Source organism: Papilio machaon, chromosome 19 (assembly GCF_912999745.1).
Source record: "Papilio machaon chromosome 19, ilPapMach1.1, whole genome shotgun sequence".
NCBI classification, from domain to species: Eukaryota; Metazoa; Arthropoda; class Insecta; order Lepidoptera; family Papilionidae; genus Papilio; species Papilio machaon.
In genome coordinates this window covers 5,884,442-5,907,769 of record NC_060004.1, presented here as the reverse complement: position 1 = coordinate 5,907,769, position 23,328 = coordinate 5,884,442, and the positions used below count along the sequence as shown (strand labels likewise).

Sequence of the window (23,328 nt, the reverse complement as noted above, 5' to 3'; positions counted from 1 at the left end):
GCATTATTTTACACGTATATTTTACTATATCTATGATGGAAATAATTTTGACATTTTTTATATTATCTGTTGTGTTACGCTCCAGCGGTCGGGCTGATTGTTGGTTTCCGCGAGTGTCACAAAAAGAAATTCGTAAAAAATAAATGATTATTGTGTGAAATGAACTGAATTTGTGAATGTTCGTTGTTTTTTTATAATATACTGTTGAATGGAACCTAAATGTGACGTCTTTGAAACTTTTGATGCAAAAAAACAGGTCAGTATTTGTCGAATGGTAGACATGTCATACTTTTATGTCTTTATTTGGATGCCGGGTCGCGGTTCCAGCGTTGACGGTTGGCTGATTATAATTGCTTCTTCTTCTATCTGTGACGGCTTATAAGATAAACCCACGCGCACCGCATAATAAGTTTATGTATAAATGAGTTAGTGTACAGTTTTAGAAGCGCCTACTTAGTAAAATTATCGGTTTTAACATATAAGTTGAAGTAAAATGTAAACAAACTATAACTCTATAAAATATAGCCTTTAGAAATAGGATAATAATTTTTAATTCAGGAGAAAAAATGCTAAATTATCATACAACCTAATTTCAAAATATGGGTCATTACAATTATTAAAAAATAATTTCTATAGCTATCTTAATTGGATGTAGATTATAATGAAGCCATATTTGCAGTAAGCAATGTAGAAACTTCGTGAAATTATTATAAAAGGTATATTATATTCATTCAGTTGTTTTATCTTTAAATTAATTTTATTTATTTTCAGTAAAAATTTTAATTAAACAGAAAAGAAACCTATATCACTTTACATCAGTCAATAATGTAAGGAAATAAAGTATCCATTATGTATTTAAAAAATAAAAGTGCATGCACCTACACTGAGATATCATGCTATAAATTTAAAAAAATAGATTGTCCATTTAAAAGATATGTTGATATGATTTTAAATTAACTAAATCTTTGAAAAATTATTTGTTACTTTACTAGCTATTTTTGACAGTTTAAGGTCATTAACTTTCATATTTATTTTCAAACTTTTACTATATATTTCACACCAACACCATTGTGCAATGAAATCCTACTCTAATGGTTAAATTGGTCAATCTGCTGTCACCACTGTGAAACTCTACTAGTGTTACACATAATACCAGTATTGATATATAACTATATCCAATACATAGCAGACATTATAAAGAAAAAAAATATCTTAAATTTTCATGTCAACTTACTCTATGTCTATGTCCAATCAGTATGAATATACATAGAACACTCTTTGACTCTTTGACATACTAATTAGAAAGCATATTCAAAATATATTAATAACTACATTCATAAATATGAATTGATGTAAAAGAAGTATGTAAACTTGTCTAAAAATATTTATATTATTCACCTGCATCAGAATTTGTCATGTAAATATTGTTTTGTAACAAATACGAGATTCCGACAAAAGCGTTCTATCTACGCTGTTATGTATTCATTGAATATCTCGACGTTTTGTATTAGTGCGTATACATTGCGGCGCGGGTGTGTCATTTTATTGCGTGTAGGTCAGTGGGCCGACGATGTAGTGAACGTCATGTATATATTGTGGTTACGAAAATAGTTATTTTTACACTGCGCCGTCGTTATAACGAGCTAACATCGTAATGTGACGCTTCACGATTGCTATTTTATTCATGCGATTATGTACTCTATTTTGTACCGATTAAGAATGATTATTCTTTAATTGTTTTTATCTTTAATAATATAACTACATCCGAAGATGAATTTAATATTTATATTTTTACGTATCACTAAGCGGCAAGTGTTATAAGTTCGACTCATTATAACTGACGTAATTGTTTAGGCCTGTATGTTAAGTAAAAAGTTTATTTTCTTTAATAGACTATTCTTCGAATATTACGCTCCGCATAAAGGTAATTTCTGTTGCATTTATTTTTGGGACCTATCTTGTGTACTTAATTAAATCGCATCTCCCAAAATACAATATTTAATAATACTCAAACTAAATCTGTAAAATAACAACATGATATTTAAGAGTATGAGAAAGAAAAAAGATTAATGTATGACAGGTATTACTCATTTCACATATTTTGCCGGCTCAAGGTCATTAGCGCGTTGTGTCGTGTCCTCCCCCCGCGTCCTGCTACGCCCCGCTCTAACAAAAATTATGTTATGCGCAGCGACTCGCACGAAGTTAAGAGCAGCCAAGATATCTAAAAACTATAATATTTACATCGTCACCTGTTCGATTTTCAAGGTGCTAATTAGCGAACTTTAGTGGGTTGAGGCCGAAATTTGTGGTCAATAACCAGTTTAAATTAAAATGTGTTATATCTATTTATTTATTTATTTTATAGTTCAAAATTAACACAGTTTAATCAGCCATAAAACTATTTAAAACTTCGACTACTTCAAATGTTACCCCAGGTTAAGAAATATACATAAAATGGTAACTGGAGCGCGTTGGTAGCGGGTGTGATGGTTCGTGAGTGTAATACCAAAATATCCACGTCCGATCCGCACACGACACGTCACTCGGCTTGCGTAATAGATACCTAAGATTTAACTACAAATACGACACACTTCTTTACTACTACAATCAAAATGCCTAATGCCTTGTTTACATTATGCCAGTACAGTAAGACAGTAGCGCAGCGCTGGCATACAACTGGCTTAATGTAAACACTAACTGGCTCCACTGTGCCCATAGAATCTATGCTAGGCCATAGTAGCGGACTTGTCCTATTATACTGGAATAATATAAACCACTATAGGTTATAAGGGAACCGAAAAAAAAATGGATGGATTGTGTAAATAAGACGAAATGTGTAAGAAAACAGTAGTTCAACAGTTGTTTATCCCGCAACAATATTTGTTGGGTGCACGAATGTGCCAGGTCGACCGATGCAGTAATACCACGACCACACAGAAGACAGGTGTGAAGTGAAAGCAACTTCGCATTTCGTCAGATGAGTGTGTACCTAGGCCTAATTTTGATCCCTTTCACACCCTTTTCTTATAAGGAAAGGATGGGATGGGGAAGTGCATTTGATGAAATACAGGATGCATAAGAAGGGAAAATATTATTTTTCTGTGCGTTCCTTTGTTGATTAAAGGTAGGTAACGCATCTGCAATTGGGGATGATTTATTGGCAGCGGTCGCCTCGCTATTTCTGCGAATTCATACATCCACTCGCTCGTTTGTCACCTTATGATATTAAAAAAACTTTTACAGTTAAATGATAACAATTTTTACAAAAGCTAGTAGTGATGTCAGTAGTAATGTGAAATTATATGTATTAATATAATTTTTGTATTATTTTACAAAACTTCGTCTATGCATTTATATAGGAAAATCTGCTAGTTAACTCTGAAACTATCAGACGACAGATTTTCAAAGAAAACCTTTTTCACACTAAATTGAAACCCAAGTTAAATTTTACTAATATTATAAATGCGAATGTTTAGATGGATGAATGGACTATGTAGAACATAGTTTGGAAAAACACAGGCTACTAAGTTTTTTTTTTAATTCCGCTCGGACGTAGTCGCAGGCTAAAACTGGTACAGTTATATTTATACAAATCAGTATTTTTTTTACATTACAGATTATACAAAAGATTCTCTTGTAATATTTTTTATCTCATTTAAAAATAAAGACTGCCACTGTCTTCCTCTCAATTAGATTTTAAAAGACCTCTTTTATAATACTCAACTATTAAAAAAAATATCAATCGACCATTGATGATTTGCTTCAAGTCAGAGAATTAAATTTGCTACCCACTTTAAGATCGAAAATTGTCATCGTATGAATTTAGCTCTAACTTGCCTTCACAAGATTTTGACGTAATAACATTATGATCGTCAATTGACATTTCGCCGAGATGGGTAAGAAATAAACTTCCTCGATTGTAGTAAGTTAGTCATCGAAATACTCTTGGATTCGAACCCGCGACCTTGGGGTCAGGGCCCGTCGACCAATGCCGCGATTATCATTCCACTAGCGGCTTGAGGCGTTACGTGACAACAGCACGTATTACGTGATACGAGGACTTATCGCTAACAGATTACAGGAAATCGATTGCCAGCTACTTTGCTTTAATGATCGATGTTTGTGATCTCTGCGACCCCTTAATTAATATGTCATCCAATTGTAAGTACAAGACTAGAAGTCTAACTAGTCTTATGTATACACCATGGTCTACATCAGAGGTGTCAAACTCTATTTTGCATAGAACCATATATTGAATTTTTAATTCGTAGGTGGGCCAGATTGTAAAAAAATGAACTGAATTATTATAACATTTTATTTATAAAATTAGAATCGAATAAAGTATAAAAGCTCTAAAAACATGATTCTTTTTCTCTGACATTTTGCGATTGCGGGCCGTATTGATACGGCCTAAGGGCAGCTTTCGGCCGTATCTTTGACATGACTGGTCTACATTGACATGGATCCATGGGAGACTGTCCATGGTCCTGTCTGACTACGGACAGTTAGGACATGGTGTAAAAACGAATGCCAAGAAAGCCTGATGACCTGTTTAATGTACAATATTTACGATAAGTCACTAATTATTTAATATCACATTACCTTACATTAACAAAGTGTGTCATAACATTAACGATGCATATAATGTAAACTCGTTACATAATTAATTAAGCGATTTTGTCGTAGTTCAGTGTGAAAATATTGTTACATTATGTTATTACTAGCAGTCGCCCGCAACACCGTCCGCATTAAAAAAAAACTATATAAAATAAGTGGCCTTTGTCTTCTACAGACTATGTTCTACATCTGTGCCAAATTTCATCAAGATCTGTTGAGCAGTTCTGAAGATACTTTCAAACAAAAATCCATACATCAATCCAAACATTCGCATCTATATATACATGTATACATGTACATGTGTGTATAAAAGAAAGTTGTGTTAGTTACACTATTTATAACTCAAAAACGGCTGAATCGATTTGACTGAAAAATAGTGGGCAGGTAGCTTAGAACCAGGAAACGGACATAGGATAATTTTTAACCCGTTTTCTATTTTTTATTTCGCGCGGACAGAGTCGCGGGTAAAAGCTAGTTTATAATATTAGTAAGATGAGCCACTGATTGGCACCGTTACACGGCAGTCTAGTGTCATCCCTTATCTCGTTTGGGCTCATTACACCGTGTAGTAGTTGGGCTTCGTATGCAGATAACTCGATTAGACAATCTATTTTTAAATAAAATCTTCTACTATGGACGGAGTCGCGTGCGACAGCAGTATATAAATGTGGAGGTACACCGGTAGGGTTAGGAGTCGATGGTTACAACATTACAATAGTGGTTTATTTTGATACTTTACAAAACATAAAAAAGACTATGCGATGCGCCAAAATTAATTGCCAACTTAAATTAAGCTTTCACGTAATGTAATAAGCCGCAATGAAACATTTTGGCTGGGGATTAGAAGGTAATACTTTCATGTCCGACCTTCGCTTTGTTTACATCACAGATAATACTAAACTAGTAAGTAAACATCTGTTTATATCGCAGTGCATATCGCGTTTCCCTCCATTATGCTGTTTCATAATTAAAAACTACTAGCATTCGCGCGCGTCTCCGTCCGCGCGGATTAAAAAAAACATAATAATTAGCCTATGTGTTATCTTCCAGACTAAGTTCTACATCTGTGCCAAATTTCATCAAATTTCGTTGAGCCATTCTGGAGATACCTTCTAACAAACATCTATCTCTATCTAAAATTTATTAGTAAATGCATTAGTAATATTAGTAAGATAAGTATATTAGTTTTAGTTAATCTTTTATTAATCTATATATATAAAAGAAAGTCGTGTTAGTTACACCATTTATAACTCAAGAACGGCTGAATCGATTTGACTGAAAATTGGTGGGCAGGTAGCTTAGAACCAGGAATAGGACATAGGATACTTTTTACCCCGTTTTCTATTTTTTTTATTTTTTTTTTATTCCGCGCGGACGGAGTCGCGGTAAAAGCTAGTAGGTTTATATACTTTACACATAGCAGTGCACCGTTATAGCAAATGTTACGTGATACTGCCAAGATTTAACTGCACTGTAGTACTTTAAGAAAATTTATACAGTCCATTAAACGAGTACACAGGTGTCGCTAGTGCGTTCACTCATTTATCATTGCGTGGGTAACATTACGTTGGAAGTAAGACTACGTATACAATGAGTGCTTAAACGCGCGTTTTAAAAACCTTCAGATCCCTTACATTGGTACACGCCCAACAAATGCGCTTTTCACTTGTTTTAGACTCGATAGATGCCTTCTTTAATACTCCCACTAGATCTCCTTCCAATTCAAAACTATAACTATAGACAAACCATAGATTTAATCTCGTAAATACTAAAATATTTCTGGTAAAACATCTTTTGTCTTATACATCTAAAAAAAGCTTTCCGTACAATATCACTTTATCTACTCGCATCTATAAATGGACCGGCTATAAGATGTAATATTTTGTACCTATTTGATTATCTCAAAATCTTCACAAAATAACTGAAAAAGTGAAATATAGTTATACCATGCATGGAATTTGAGATTGTTTTGATTACTTTCAGCATTGGATCGTAAAGAAATTTTATTCACTAGTGTGTACTCGCTTTAAAATATACAGTAAGTTTCCACCATCGTTAGTAAAGCCCTGATGCAATTGAAAACAAGTAACTACATGGGTTTATCTGTTGAAATACTGATATGAACGAATTTATTCAATATAGGCTGTGGTTCTAACGGCAATACATGTATTTTGTCAGCGTCATATTGCTGTTAAAATTCCTGGTAGTGAAATATAAATATTTAATTTGTGTGCTAAAAACTATTGGCATGAATACGACTCATCTCTGACTGCACACGTATTGTAGTTTATAATTTGTTTACTCCGAAGTCTTTTTTACTTTCAAGAAAAGTATGACTCTACGTCTAAAATTGTCTACCCGTGAGTTATTTTGTTTTTAATTGGGAGTCATGACATTATGTATTTCGTCGTATGTAACGAATAGATTTTTTTGCAATATATTAATACCTTTGTTCTGTATGAGCGCGAAAATCTCAGTCAGTCACCCGTCAACCTATTAAGACGTAAAAACTACCATCACAAGAAGGGCCACAAAAACAGCGGTAGCCGTCTCTTTACATTACACAAGACTCGAGGAAATTAATAGACAATCATCCAATAAACAGATAAACTAAAAAAATCGACTCGAATGAAAGTTTTTTTCGTTTCAATCAAGTTAACTGTGATAAGAATGAAAACTTTACAATTGTCAACAAAGGGCGTTAACAATTTGCCTAATGGACCGTCCGATTTCGATCTCATTGTAAAAACGCATCCTTCCTGCTTCCGTATTGGTCGGCTCGTTTTTCCCGCGCTTTTCAATATAAAATGGTGTACATCGATTTGGTTTGAATCAGTTTTTGAATGTCCATCATTCCCAAAGGTTCACTGTGTAATCGTTAATGTATTTGTGTATTTGGATTTGTGCTCTTTAAAATATGTGAGTATTAATAACATATGATCTTGTAACACGATGTTATGTTTATCTTTTGATCCGATATCAACGAGCCATCGTACAATCGTTGGTGTCATTTGTTTGAATGGTCTATAAAATATTACGACAAATCAAAGTATTACGTATGTTCTTGTCTTATGGTACGAGAATTTGTGAACTTTCTAACTGTAATATTCCACACCTTAGAGTGAAAAACATTTAAAAACATATTATCGTCCCGCTCATACTCTTTGAAAGAACATGCGACTATATGCTTTTGTACAAATATATAATCAGTGCAAACTCTCCGCAATATGAACAGCTTTCAATAAACTAAACCGAATTTAAAACGAAAAATGACACATAACGTCTAGACTAGAAAGCTGGCTTGAAACAGCCCTAATAATAACTAAATTTAGGGTCTGTTTCAAAATACCCAAGTCCTAATTAAGTTTACTCGGAACTTATTTGTCAAAGGCCATCGTTGGCGTTACACAATCTCCAAAAAGGATGTGAAACAAACTATTTTGATAATTTATTTGTGAAATACTAACTATCGCCCGCGACTTTGTTCGAGCGGAATTAAAAAAACTGAATTAGTAGCCTATTTATACTTCCAGACTATGTTCTATGTTTATGTCAAATTTCAGCGAGATCCGTTTAGCTGTTCCGGAGATAGGTATCTCCGGTAACAAACATCCATCCATACATCAAAATTGTATTTATCTATACATATAAAAGAAAGTCGTGTTAGTTACACTATTTATAACTCAAGAACGGCTGAATCGATTTGACTGAAAATTGGTGGGCAGGTAGCTTAGAACCAGGAAAAGGACATAGGATAATTTTTACCCCGTTTTCTATTTTTTATTCCGCGCAGACGGAGTCGCGGGTAAAAGCTAGTTTATAATATTAGTAAGATTCTAAACCGTGTTCCGGAATCTCTAGAATTGTTGGCGAACCAACGAACCGATAAAATAACAATACGAACAATAAACCGTCGCTTTGTCTAATAGGAAAGTATACAAAAGCCATATTTTTTACTTTTTTTTTTTTTTTCTTATTTGTTCCGACTCAGGTCACCTAATATTTCTCTTGGCTTATATTTCCTAACTTGCTCAGTCTGTTAGTTTTAAAAACTAAATCATTCTATAATTTGTCCTATAAATTAATAATTAAAAAAGACTTAACTCACATAACAGTTTTTTTCATCCTGAAAAGTTTTTGTTTCAGACTCGTTCTTTCGACGAAGTATTATTTAGCAATAAGTAGTTACTTTTTTATTCTTTAAAAATATCTAATTTTCAAGTATGTATTTTGATGAGTTTTAAAACTAAATTTTGGGGCAATATATATTACTACTGGCTGTCGCCCGCGGCTCTGTCCGCGTGGCAAAAATTATTGTCGTCACGTCCAGACATTACGTGGGTAAAACTACCATTAGTACCATAGTATAAAATTAGTATAACATTTTACATCTACAATAAACCTTATCCCTTTCTCCTTCCCACCCTTTTCTTATTCGGAAAGGATGGGAAGGGGAAGTTAATTTGGCGGAAGAGGGGACGCGTAGGAAGGAGAATTATCCTCTTTCGGTGTATCCCCTTCTCCCTTGATTAAAGGTAGGCAACGCATCTGCATTTGCGGATGTCTATGGGCAACGGTCGTCTCGCTATTTCGGCGAATCCAGGTGGCCGTTTGCTCGTTTGCCATCTTATGATATAAAAAAAGGAACTTATTAGGTAACTATAAAACTCTAAGTTTGCCAGTTATCGTAGTTTATTTCTTCCCGGAACTAGCATCTTAAATGTTTCAAAATTGCCAGAATAAAGTTTTGTAAGTTTTTAATAATAAAATCAATTGATATTTTAGAAAGTTTATAACTGAACAAGGTTAAAATATTCAAATAATTTAAAATTGGCTAAAGTTAGTTAAACACGTGTTTTAACCCTTTGACCGCCGATTGATATTGTTGACGTCAACGTGATATATTTCACCATAAATATGTATTACCACAATGCTTTAGGTTCAAGTACTTCGTTATTTATTAGTAAAGATAGCATTTCGCAAGCCTACGAATAAAAATGTTTCAATAACTATGATTTGTCAAAAATCCAAAACAGTTGCTAGAGTCACGGTATAAAAAGGTTGACGTATGTTTAAGTTAGAATGCATTTGAAACACTAAGTTTTTTTTATGGTTAGGCCAATATATTTTAAATTTTTATTCCAAAACTTGGTATTTCAATTAAAAAAGAAAGAATACAATTACGTAAGCTAAGAACCTTGTTATTGAAATTACTGTAGTATAAGTCAAGGTATATAAAGCCTTTGTTAGGTAATGTCAGCAGTATGTATAAATATAGACACCGGTAACAATTGCCCTATTGTATTGCATGCAATATTACATACAAACACAAGACGAAACTAACATGCAATACCATAGGTATTTGCTTAGTTTACTATAGTCCCACCAACTTATTTGACCCGCTGGGCATAACTGTTACGAAATTAAAATACTTCAATAGCGTCGTCCTCTCAATGTCTACGTACCACAAGAACCTTGTCGGACTGTACCTGTCTTGAGTATAATTTTTTTATGTTTTTTTTAGGTTTTAAATATTTTCTCTAAGAACTAAATGCGATAACAGCGTCTTTGTAACCGAGCCATACGAATTTGTCGCACCATATACCACGAATAGAGTACGAACCATGAAATTGTATTTACACGGCCTCCAATGCTGCCGTGCAGACTCGATCGCTTTTTCCTTACCTTAACTATGTTACGTCATTGATCAGACATGCTCGCAGAATGGCGAATAGGCAGAAAACTATGTCAGGCAATTGTTACGGCAATTTGAATAGAAATAATCAACAAATACAGTTATGCTACATTTTATTTCCTGGTTTTTATTCATAATTAAACAGTTCCTATGTAAAATGTCCTTATACGATTGATCTATGGATAGGTTAGTCTTTAAAAGTGTGTAGACAAGTTTAGTACATGATGTGATAACTGAAAAATAGTGAATTACTGTTATTAATTAATAAAATAAAGAGGATTATGTATAAATGTTCCTTCTAATTGGTTTATATCATTATTTCCCTCAATACTTTTACCTTATCAACATACGTAACTTTTAGGTAAAAAAATGCACGAATCTCAATGGTTTTGCCGCGTCTGTTTTGCATAATCTATGTCCGTATAACGCCGCCGTGCGTTACGTTACTCGGCTAACGGGCGCGTTATCGTTGCGATAGAGTTATCGGCAGTCGATTACTCGTTATGTTTACTTAGCACACGGCACGCTGTGCTCGCCGAGTCTCGCGCGTTTGTCAGCAACGAAACGCAAACCGTGCGATTGTTAGCTGCCAGTATTTTTTATTGGTCTGTTTTTTAACTTTTTTTGTCGTGTCTGTTTTTTATTTGTTCTGTGGTTAAGTGTCTGTGATGTAGTGTATTGGTTTTGTTTTTGTTTTTTTTTAATATTCGTTTGTCATGTTATTGTAATTACTCTGCTTGTCCCTTTAATGATTTCGGTCGTGTCTGATGACGTCATCAGTTTGATTTGTTCCCCACATTGTTTATTAAGCGAATTTAATTGCAAATTATTTTGCCTTTGTTTTTATGAATGGTTTACAAGTCGATTGTTACGACTATTTTGTGATATATTGATTAGAGTTCCGCAGGCAAATGTGTGAAAATGATAACATATTATTTATTAATCAAATTAGAACTGATTTATCTATCTAATTATTGTAGTAAGGTCAAAGTTGTTTGAACTAACTTTACGTTGGGTTGTTAGAGATACGTGGTATTCCCGTAAATGACGAACGTAAATTTAAATGAATGTAAACATGTGTTTAAATATATGCCATTTTAGAGAGCGGCAAGCCTTTATGGATTTTAGAATCTTGTGATAAAAAACACTATACACTTTTTCCACTTGTCTCTGTTTATACAAAGGCAGTGTGAGGGATGACAGCTTTTTAATTATGTTTCGGGAGTGCAATCTCGGAATTATACCGAACCATCTACTAAAATTCTAGGCGCGCTTAACAGTTTAGTTTTTTTATCGGTCTTGTATTTAACGATTGTATAATTTTTATTGACATGTTTTACTGCCAACTGTCAATAGTAAGTTATATCAATGTTACTTGTGTTATTTGAAATATTACATCCGCGAAGAATAAGGTTATATCTTATATGGGTTCTCTATGTAAGATGTTGCTTTATTCGTCACAGGGGTCAATTGTGATTTACCATGGGTTTTCACTGCATATAACTGTCGTTCCTCTAATTCTCTTTTTAAAAAAGATAACATGTCTTAGACGGGTGTCTCGGCAATGGAAACCCAAGGTAAATGTGTTAATTTTGCCTTTATTTCTTGTTTCTTTTTTAATTATTATTAGATTCCAAAATTAATGCTTGAAATATTTTAAATTTTTAAGTCGCAACGATTTATTTATAATTCTATTATAATCTACGATTAAGATAGATTTTGGGTTGACTATTTAAAAATATAAAAAAAATCTAGATCAAACTTGTCCTTTAAAACTTTAAAATGATGTACATTTTTTTTATTTTCTTTTATAGTGGAAACGTGCACGTGAATATTTTTAAACTCGCTATCGATCCGTAGCCATCGTGTGTTTGACGTCAAACTGATGAAATTGATTTTGCACACACTTTTGTATAACTTTGACGTCTTTAAAGTTTTCCTACGTATTTTTATACATATTTTTCTTTTTAACCATTCACATTAAAGGATCTATTAACATTTTTATTTAATAAAAAAAACAATAATAGATAATCAATGCGTGGAATTCTACTATAGTCTGGACATCCTTAACATAGAAACCAATGTATTACCATATATTATCTTACTTCTTACTAATATTATAAATGCGAATGTTTAGATGGATGTATGGATGGATGTTTGTTTGAAAGTATCTCCGGAACGGCTTAACGGATCTTAATGAAATTTGGCACAGATGTAGAACATAGTCTGGAAGAACACATAGGCTACTAATAAAGCTTTTTTTTTAATTCCGCACGGATGGAGTCGCAGGCGAAAGCTAGTGCGTACATAAATATATCTAATATCTATCGAATCTGGTTTGAGACTTGTGTATTCAAAATAATATAAAAATCATCAAAAACCAATTAAAACTTAATCACGCTTAGTGATTAAAATATAACTAGTTTAAAAACAACTGCGGTATTCCATCACAGCATACGTCAGTTTAAACATATTTCGAATGTACACATTAGGGCTTTCAAATTATGATGACGTAGACTCAAAGATTGGCAACGAAATAAAGACGATCTGTGGCTAAATCAGCTATGAACCGAATCAAAAGTTCAGGTCATAGAGTTGAATAGTTGAGCTGCGGCTCGACAAATAAATTGGCAACTCACAGCTCATTGCGTTGTAACAACTGTTACTAGCAGTTCTCAGCTCGAAACGAAAATCATAACTTTATGCAGGTACAAATTGAGCAGAGATGTGAGCCGGATCAGCTTCACATATTTGAACCGCGCGCTGAACTGCAGATCTATTTTAGATTACACATGACAATCTGTGACCACTTGCCAACCTTTGACTCTAGTTTTACACCACAACATACTGACTCGAAGACATTGATGCCAAACCTGTTGCCTTAAAATTCAGGTTAAATCCAACCCTACTTAAGATTGGTCAAACGCTAGTTATAAAATTCATTGTAAAAAATCAAAAACAATACCGTCTGTTAGTCTGGCTTTATAACATGATTCTTATTACCTTCGAATTAAATATCAAAATCGATTGAGCAGTATTGTTTTTTGGTAGACAGATTCATAAAATAATGGAAAAAAAACTTCATACCGCGAACCAAGGTGTTTGCAGTTCAATGTACCAAAGGAAGGACGCCTGTGGTTATTTCAACGTCTGCGAATGCGGCCCGACTGTTTAGAGTTTAAAACAGGGGTCCGCAAACAACGGCCCCTTGTTGAGAACCCCTGATAAAAGTACCAGTGTAGTAGGGTATTTTAAATTTTAAAATGTAAAGAAAATATAATATGTCTATAGCATTCAGCTTCGTTGAAAATTGAATAAAAGTAGTAATCTTAGCTGTCTATGCATGATTTATTCAGCCGTCTAAGAGTTTATTGCTCGTTGCACCTCCGTTACAACGAGCAACGTGGCTATTACTGTTAACCATTTTGCATATTTCTTAGTACAAACTTTTCTGCTTACTGTACTCACTATTACGTAATGAGATTGAAAAATTATTGGACTCCAAATATTGTATATACATTTTCTAGGCTTCACATGTGAGTCTTTTTCATGTATTTTTGATACCATTTTGTGATTCATGACCAAAAGTTACAATGACATATGTATTTTGTTGGTTAGAATCGATTTCGTATCAATTTTCGATAATGGATGCAAGTTTTTTCACTGTAGCCTAACGAATTTATCATTATTTCGTTAGTCCGCAACACGAGAGCTGAGTCACGCGGTTATAAATGTAGGTACGTTGCGATTCCGTTTCCTATTCGTTAACTTGCACCAACGAACCCCTTTATTATAACGGAATAAAGTTTATTTTCGCTTAACCCGTATATAGATGCAACTTGTATACTTGTGACGTGAAAACAAGTGGCATCAACTTTAAAAGTATAGGAATAGAGTTCAATATTGTATGACTTAGCGTTTGTTTTAACTTTGTCATGAGTTGTAAATTCATATGGCATGAATGTGTCCATAACGTATGCTCTATGCGTATGTGTTAAAGTCCATTTTACCTTGATCTTCGGTTAGTTTAAATTGGTTTGTCTTCCGTCCTTGTCTTTCGTTGGAGGCAAGCGGAGGCTGATGTATTATAACGCCGTGTAACGACTAACGGGGAACATTCAAATGCCTCCGTTGTATTGGTAACGTATTTTATCGTTTGTTCATCCTTGAAGTTTTACATCCGTAAGCTGAATTACGTGAGTTTTTATTTATTTTAATACTATTTATAATATGTTTGTTTAAAAGGTTAATTCAAGCCTGAAACCTACTTTTACATGAAAGATTATATTCTTTTTTAGTTTTATTATTAAAATTATAACCTTTTTTCTTAATGACTTTATCTGCGTTTCCAGAAAGCACAATTCGATGCTTCTACAGTTTCCAACCGGAAAATTCCTACATAAAAACCATCCAACCTCGCGTCTGTCCGTGCATCTGTTCTACATATCAAAAACGTCAGAATATTTTATTAATTCTGTTCACGTCATCTTTCAGGCCACACTCTCTTTACGCCTTGGCCTTGTCATTTACCATCAAAGCATATGTAATGACACATTGACTAGTTCATACCCCTGCTACGCTCAGGGATAATGTAGAATTTTACCGGTACAAAAATTTATGAAATCGGTCCAGTAGTTTTTGAGTTTATTCTTCTATCTATCTTTCCTTTTTAAAAATATTAATCTAATATATAAAATTCTCGTGTCACAGTTTTCGTCACCGTACTCCTCCGAAACGGTTTGACCGATTCTCATGAAATTTTGTGAGCATATTCAGTAGGTCTGAGAATCGGCCAACATCTATTTTTCATTTTTTTTTAACTGCGCGCGGACGGAGTTGCGGGCGGCAGCTAGTGTAGATATATAATTTTTCTAATTATGAAATATTTAGTATATGGAACTAGTAGTTTTAGAGTTTATCACATAGTCAAAGAGTTCTAGTCCACTTAACACATTTGGTTACTGTTTAGGTTAGGTACTATTTGTGAAAGGCCACGCTAAATATAGGAAGCGGTAAAGTACTAAGTAATCTAGGTCGTTAAACTGTTCGGAGCGCGCCTGGTTGCGCAACTTTTCAGTTTAAAATCACAAATTCAAACAACTATATACACAACGTTATACGTGAAAATTGCAACCAACACGCGGTTATAACGCGTTCGGTTAAATTGTATCGCGCGATGTTTGGTTGTTGGTTTCGTGCGAATTGTGGGTCAGTGGCCGGCCGTTCGCCTTATACAAGGTAAGTCGAAGTTCCAAAATGGAAGAAGTATTGTTAGTAATTTAGATTTTTGGCACGTGTTAGTTAAAGTTAGGAATTGGTATCTTACTTATTATAAATGCGAATGTTTAGATGGATGGATGGATTGATGTTTGTTACTAGGTATCTTTAGAACGGCTCAACGGATCTTAATGAAAGTTGGCACAGATGTAGAACATGTTCTGTAAGAATACATAGCCTACTTATTTAGTTATATTTTAAATTCGCGCGGACGGAGTCGAGGGCGACAGCTAGTTTTTTGATAATTACAACATGGTTTGAGTTTGATAACGTGTAAATATGTTCAATAGAAATAAATAAGTTCAATAGAAAAAAGCTTACTTGTATATTCCTACTTAAGTTACTTAACGGTATTGATATAAAATAAACAAACCTTAACGATATCTCTAGCGATGGAAGTGAAGTGGTCGCGATATACTTTAGATTTAGATATAGTTAAGGCGTTATCAATTTAAAAGGTGTTACGAAAATATGTTTGTCCGTTCGTATGTCACCTAGTTTTAGCACGGGAAGTTGATAATGACGTGCCACTAACCCAGCAGATATCTGACTGGTATCGTATCTTTTCTTAACAAATTTATTAAGAGAAATTTTAAAGAGCATTAGACGTGTAACATGTAATTTTTTTGTATTTGTATGTCTGTTTATATCGTTTAATACAAGCTGTCGGACGCGACTCCATCCGCGCGTAATTAAAAAAATAACTTAGTAGGTAGCCTATGTGTTCTTCCAGACTATGTTTTACATCTGTGCCAAATTTCATCAAGATCCGTTCAGCCGTTTCGGAGATTCCAAGGTAATCCATCCATCTAAACTTTCGCATTCATAATATTAGTAAGATCCTATTAGTCTATTTTGTTACTATTAGTATAGTAATCGGCAAAAAATATATTCTATAACCGCTATTAAGGTGAAAATATGGCTTTGTTTTGTCACAGTTTTCTCTCTCCTTCAAAATTACGTCACAGTTTATAGGTGTTATTGATTCGCAAAAAAAATCAATTCATGAATGGTGGGTAACAAATCTAGAATGTTTTTACATTGCATTTAAAATAGATATTTATTAAGTAACTGATATTGATTGATATAAAAATCACACTGCCACACTCATAGTTAGACGCTTAGAGTGAATCTACACTTAGGAGTGATCACTTATGAATTCTGAGTGACTCAGAAAATGTTGTGTTATTCGCTTTCTTATCTGGAGTATCAGGAATAAAGACTAATTATTAATTTATTAAGTATAGCGGGTAATAATAGTTAAAAAAAAAATTCACTATCATTTTAACAAAATGTTCTTTTGACACGACAATCTCTAGACACTGCGTTATTGCCATATGAAGGTTAAATATGAGTTGAGTAAATCAATAATAAAACTTTTAACATAGCGACGTACCGTTTTCACTATGGCAACACTTGTATTTGTTTTAATGTTATGTCTATATATGTAACAGTCGCAATATTGAGATGTTGTAATTTTGTGCAAACTTTTATCCAAATTATAAATTCGTATCTAATAACCTAGTCTAATATAGAGCGAAGTTTTAAAAACTAACTTTCTAATATACTTACTAGATTTTACACCTATTTTTGTCTAAGAGTACATAAAACTTATTTACCGGAATATGAAATACCAACCTACATAAAATAGACTGCATAATTAGGGTCCGTTCAGAAGAAAGCAGATTTTTATTTTACTAATGGAACAAAGTTTAACTTTACGCGTCTTTTATACGCTTGTTCTTGAAAAAAAAACTTTATTTTAATCCCATAAAGTGATCTTTATATATTATTATTTGCGACGAAAAAACATACTTTGCTCTCCGCCCCGGTCTGTCTGAACCCTTAAAGTTATTACGTCGACTGCCAAAACACATTTAAAAACAAAATGTCTCTGTTCTCTCAAAGTGCATGAGCGAGGTAACAATATGTGTCAATAAAGGTGTCTCTGCAGTCGAAACTCATTGAAATATTGTCTTTGGTATATCACGAATCCAGTAGTATTGTTTGTTTTGGTGTCAATCATAAAGATATGGCTTCAGATCGAGTGTACGTTCGGTCGTTGTAATGGCTCGTTAGTTCACAATGAGCGGCGGAACAAATCGATTGGTCCCCCGCTGCTGACATTGGTGTGTTCAGCTTGTCACCGTAGCATTAGCCCTCAATGAAGACGACCTTCGGAAAAGTAAACCCATTGTTCATCGTATTGAGAACAACATTTTGTAAAGTGTAAAATGTTGTGGTCATACATAGCTGTTTGATTATCTATTAAATACTAGATTTACTATTAAACCAATACTAAAGGTCTGCTTAAATAATTAATTAACTCAGTCTCTCGTACGTACATTGATTATTGAAACTTATTTATTCGTAGTCACATTTTCTATACACATTTATCTGACAGATATGTTCTCGAAATTATTGTGTTAAAACATGTCACTGTTTTTTAAAAAATGAGAGAGATGGCAATATATTTTCGTTCAAGTATTATGGTAGTCGTAACCCACATTAAATTAAAGAGAAAAATAAAAACTTGACATATGTCTGCAAAGCTTAGTTTCACAATAGCAACACGATAGAGCGTAGTGGAACAAACCGATCGATCTGTGTGTCTGTTGGTATATTCAGTGATTATAATGTCCGTTACTTGAGCTCGTTAAACCTGACAAGCGACAGACTTTGTCATCACTCGTCGATATAACAACGCTAAGTGATCGACAGATATTGAAATTTTTGTTATACTAAACTAGCTTTTACCCGCCACTCCGTCCGCGCGGAATAAAAAATAGAAAACGGGGTAAAAATTATCCTATGTCCGTTTCTTGGTTCTAAGCTACCTGCCCACCAATTTTCAGTCAAATCGATTCCGTGACTGAGTGATCACTGCTATCCTTGTAGAGGTATTTACAGCTTCACCTTGAGGTGGCTGGGCGTTTAGTCTAAACCTCGTTTACGAGTAACTAGGCTCGAGGGAGTTACTTCGTTATTATTACCACATTGGGTGAAATTCGTCACGATATTGATAATCTGTGGAATTATTTGTTCTACTTTTGCTATTGTATTTTTGTATTTAATATTTAAAATTCAAAATGTAAAGATACCTTTTATCTGCAACTAATCTAGATATCAGTCAGACATTTTTCATTTTCGTCAACCTAAGCCAAAGTAATCCGGGTTTCGAGTTACTTCTAAAGACAACGATACTGTTTAAACATAAATATTAACTAATCTTAGGAGTTGTATTACAATTATCCCGTAGTTAAATATCAAATGCTCAGCAATTGACATTGTACCCCACAATGTGTGGCCCTCGTAATATGAAGAGTGAATTATAAGTTTTCACTGACGATCAAATACAAATACATTTTGCTGTATCCGTTTATTCAATGAGTATGAGAGAGATGACTGTTTTTGTACAAATGTTTCAGCAGTGGAACCACACGGTTAGAGTAGTCTGATATTACACGTGTTTAGCATTCGAGAAGTTTCCATATCGGGACACTAAACGCTCCAATTTAAAGAAGCGTCTGTGATTTTTACGCGGCGTCCTATCTTGATACAGTCTCAGAAATTTATTGAGATCAAATATGTAATTAGACCTACTTTCGTCAAACTTAATTAGTAGCCTATGTGTTCTTCTAGATTATGTTCTACGTCTGTGCTAAATTTCAGCGAGATGCATGCAGTCGTTCTGGAGATACCTTCAAACAAACATCGATCCATCCAAACATTCACATTTATGATGTTAGCAAGATAGTTATTTTTATTTTGGGATTGTGTTTTGTTTATATAAATATTTATTTTTATTTAGTAACGAAAATATGCAGCTTTAACCCTTTATGAACACATTATTTGCAATTTATCTAGTGTTTGTGGTACATCTAGGCCAAATTAATCAGATCGTAGGCAGAAATATGAATTAGTAATTTGAATATTGGTGGTATCGTTTTGTACTTTGAACCGGCTTAGAGTAAGTAACTCTAATCTTTTAATGCTAAATTTAGTATCTTAATTGTTCACAGATCGAGCTATGTTAACATCGTGACGTTTCAACAATTTAATATATAGATGGATTAAGATCCATCACAAAGTACAATAGCAACGATTATTAGATAGAGAAGGTAAAGATGTCACACCATCTTGTGACAGTATGCATGTTTTGCCTGCTCTGTGCAGCGCACACCTGCGGCTCACACGTTGATATACACAAAGATATCGTATCCTATGAACCAGAAATACAAAACACCGAACATATGATGGCTGACCTTGGTAAACGAAGAATAGACTCAAGACAGAGGTATCAATTTAAATTGGACAAGATACGAAGAAAGAGAGATGTCAGAAATGTGAATCCAAATGCGTATGTGGAACAGATCTTCAGTATATACGGTGATGCGGGCACAACTACAATGAATATGACTGGTTTTAATAGGATGTTGCAAGATCTGGATCTGCATAAATTAGTTGAAGGTGGTGTGCAGAAAGTCGAGCGGAAAGTGTACTTCTATGGTGAGACTGAAGCCAAAGAGGATGTTGTCAATGTAAGTATCTATTACTACGAAAATCCTGGATTCTAAAATGAAATTGTACTTGGAACTATGTAGGTTTTTTTTTTTACATTATTTTTTTTATTTCCAGTGTGTAAGCAGTGAAGAGCTTGTTACGACAGTAAACACAAGGTTAAAACCTCACGATCATGACCACGATGAACATAGTGCCTCTGAACACGAAGCAGATACCTCCGTTTCAGAGGACACGTTACAAGCCATCTGCCCTATCCTACTTTATCAGAAGCTAGCTGGTACCTCTCTAGAAAAGTCTGGCTGTGTCAAAGAAGCTAACATACCTTATAGAATAGACTATAAAGATCTCAAACCTTTAGAGAATGCGTATTCTAAAAATATGTATACAGTTTGGTTGTATTCCTCTTTAAGTATATTTGCGATCAGTGCTTGTGGATTGCTCGGTGTCGCTGTTATTCCTATAATGCACAAAACTTATTACAATCATCTTTTACAATTCTTAGTCGCGTTAGCTGTTGGTACATTGTGTGGGGATGCTCTCTTACACTTGATGCCCCACGCCATGAGTCCCATGGAGCATGAACACAGTAGTCACGAGGAAACCGGTGTCGATGTTAGAGCCTCACACGATGACGGCATGTGGAAGGGTCTGGCAGCTATGTTAGGTGTAGTATTCTTTTACTTTACTGAAAAAGGTTTAACAGTTGTTGTCGAGTGGAGAAAGAGAAGGCAGAAGTTGGAAGAAGACAAACTACCGACTAGAGTCCGAGTGCTAAAAGACGAAGCGGTAGGCTGTTCGGATGGTAAGCCAACAACGAATTCCACATCGAATAATATTATGAAGATCTTCAAGAGAGACGAGAAAGGAGATCCGACAATGAAGACTTGCAAGCACAAGTACTCTGAGTACCCTTACTGTTACGATGAGATTGATACTGACACACACGATGAGCATCACGTGAGAGATGGTCTACCACCGAGTCCAAAGGCCCAGAAGAAACACAACAACTCCGTCAGCGTGGTGTCATCGAATGCTCTCAATCCTGAAGGAAAGGAGAACGAGCCGACGGCGAAAGATTGGCTGTTAAAAGCTGAGACCACTCCTGCGGTCGTCGAAATGAATAACATAAACCATAAAGAAGAAGGAGCTAAAGATTTGAAGGATGGTGACAGTTATACAGTAATATTGAGGTGAGTGAATCGACCATTTTGCTTTCTGTTGCTTTTAAATTTACAGCTCAAAATGATAGGATAAAAGAAAGTTGTAATGTTTTTTGTACATAGGGAGCACTCGCGTGCACACCACGGGCATTCGCACGCGCACGGACACGTGCACGCCCCGCCCTCCTCCATGTCCTCCGTGGCTTGGATGGTCATCATGGGTGACGGCTTGCACAACTTCACCGACGGCATGGCTATAGGTGCGTCACATTATTGCTAAATTGCAGCTAATATTTCGACTTTAATATTAAACATATTGGTCCTCCGAGCCGAAGTTTCTAAGAAAGTAATTGTTTGTATTGTAGGTGCGGCGTTCTCTTCAAATATCGCCGGTGGTTTTTCGACTGCGATTGCGGTGCTCTGCCATGAGCTGCCTCACGAACTGGGTATGTACTAGTAGCAATTGAACAAGCGTCTCACACAAGTGGTCAATCAACTTCCCTAAGATATGATGCTCGTATAAAGGTCATAAAGAGAAAAAAGTGGTAATGCTCAATGTACTGTTGAGGTAATATACGTAGTGGTCATAGAGGGGTTTAACATAGATGGGGGTATAAACCCGCATTCCAGGTGACTTTGCGGTGCTGCTGAAGGCGGGCATGTCTGCGCGGCGCGCGGTGTGGTACAACGTGCTGTCGTCAGCGCTGTGCCTGCTGGGCATGGTGTGCGGAGTGCTGGCGGGACACGCGCCCTCCGCCACCAGGTGGCTGTTCGCAGCCGCTGCCGGCATGTTCTTGTACATCGCACTCGTTGACATGGTAACTATATTACATAGTTATTTTTACTAAAAACATGTTCTTTAGACAATTTCTAAACAGGCAAGGACTTTATGTCTGAATACCGCACTCAGAGTGGATAAGTGGGCACTAAAAGAGTGTTTTAGTATAGTATTTTATACTCACATACTGTTAATATTTGAGTTAATCACATAAATGATACTTTGGTTGTACTATGTAAAAAAATTAAATAGGAGCAAGTAACTAATGGAAAGTTCAAAGTGTCTGCTCTTTATTAAGATATTATATTTAAATTGTCAGATGCCGGAGCTGAGCACGTCTCACAGCAAGGAGGGCACGCTGTGTCAATGCTTGCTGCAGCTGATGGGACTAGCCACCGGCATTGGTGTCATGCTCGTCATCGCTCTATATGAGCATGACCTCAAGAACCTCTTCGGTGAATCCTGAACATCTACGGAGCAGACAAAACACAACCAGCCAGGTTGAACCTCTTTGGTTCAATCTGAACCTTGTTGGTAAAGGCTGAACCTTTCCGATGAAGTGTGTAATGACAACAGTGATATGTGTTATAAGTGAAAATGTTCCCCTAACCAGTGTCAAATTATATAACCAATTGTGAACTTAAAGTGAATGCACTCAAAGTGAAATGTGTAATGCGACGAATTTTTTAAATGTAAGTGATTTTTTTTTCCTTAATTCAATGATATTGGGGTCTAAAATCCCCGACTGGTCATATTGACCATATAAGCTATTAACAGTATCAATCGAATACAGTAATCGAATCGTGTTAAGTACAATAAATTGAGTGTCGACATCTATTTTTAATATTTTTTTGAATTATTGACAGGCAAGATTTAAATACATATATAATTGACATACAAAAAATACTATGTTAATGGAATTTTCATATTAATAATGTCCGCATACAATAATAATATTTATAAATGGCTCACCCACAGTTTGAACACGGAAACAGTCTTTGGAACATCAAGAAAAAAAAGCTACAAAATTATATATTACTAAAATAAAAATTCCTGTATTCATATCATAATTATTAACATAGTAGAAAATGTATGTATTTTTTTTATATATGTTTTTAAATCATAGTTTATTATGTTTTTTGCAAAACTAAACTAAAATGTAAACATTTAGCAAATGCTATATATATTTATGAGCCATCTGACATTTCTATTGCATTATTTTTTTCTCTACAATGCTAAAAAAAGGTGCTTAACACTAGTTTTATTTTTTATTT

General features: G+C 34.7%; 1 protein-coding gene across 2 annotated transcripts; it reads left to right on the top strand.

Annotated features, from left to right (window-relative positions):
- The first annotated feature begins 85 nt into the window (after positions 1-85).
- LOC106709480 (zinc transporter foi) lies at positions 86-22,919 on the top strand. Of its 2 annotated transcripts, none has more exons than XM_014501292.2 (7): positions 86-256; positions 19,615-20,133; positions 20,231-21,306; positions 21,400-21,536; positions 21,642-21,722; positions 21,907-22,094; positions 22,374-22,919. In XM_014501292.2, exons 2-7 carry the CDS (start codon positions 19,720-19,722, stop codon positions 22,518-22,520), a joined length of 2,043 nt encoding a protein of 680 aa, XP_014356778.2. In that variant the 5' UTR covers positions 86-256; positions 19,615-19,719; the 3' UTR covers positions 22,521-22,919. The 2 variants fall into 2 exon arrangements, with proteins under 2 accessions (XP_014356778.2, XP_014356780.2); XM_014501294.2 differs by lacking the exon at positions 86-256 and adding an exon at positions 14,490-14,511.
- The last annotated feature ends 409 nt before the right edge of the window (positions 22,920-23,328 follow it).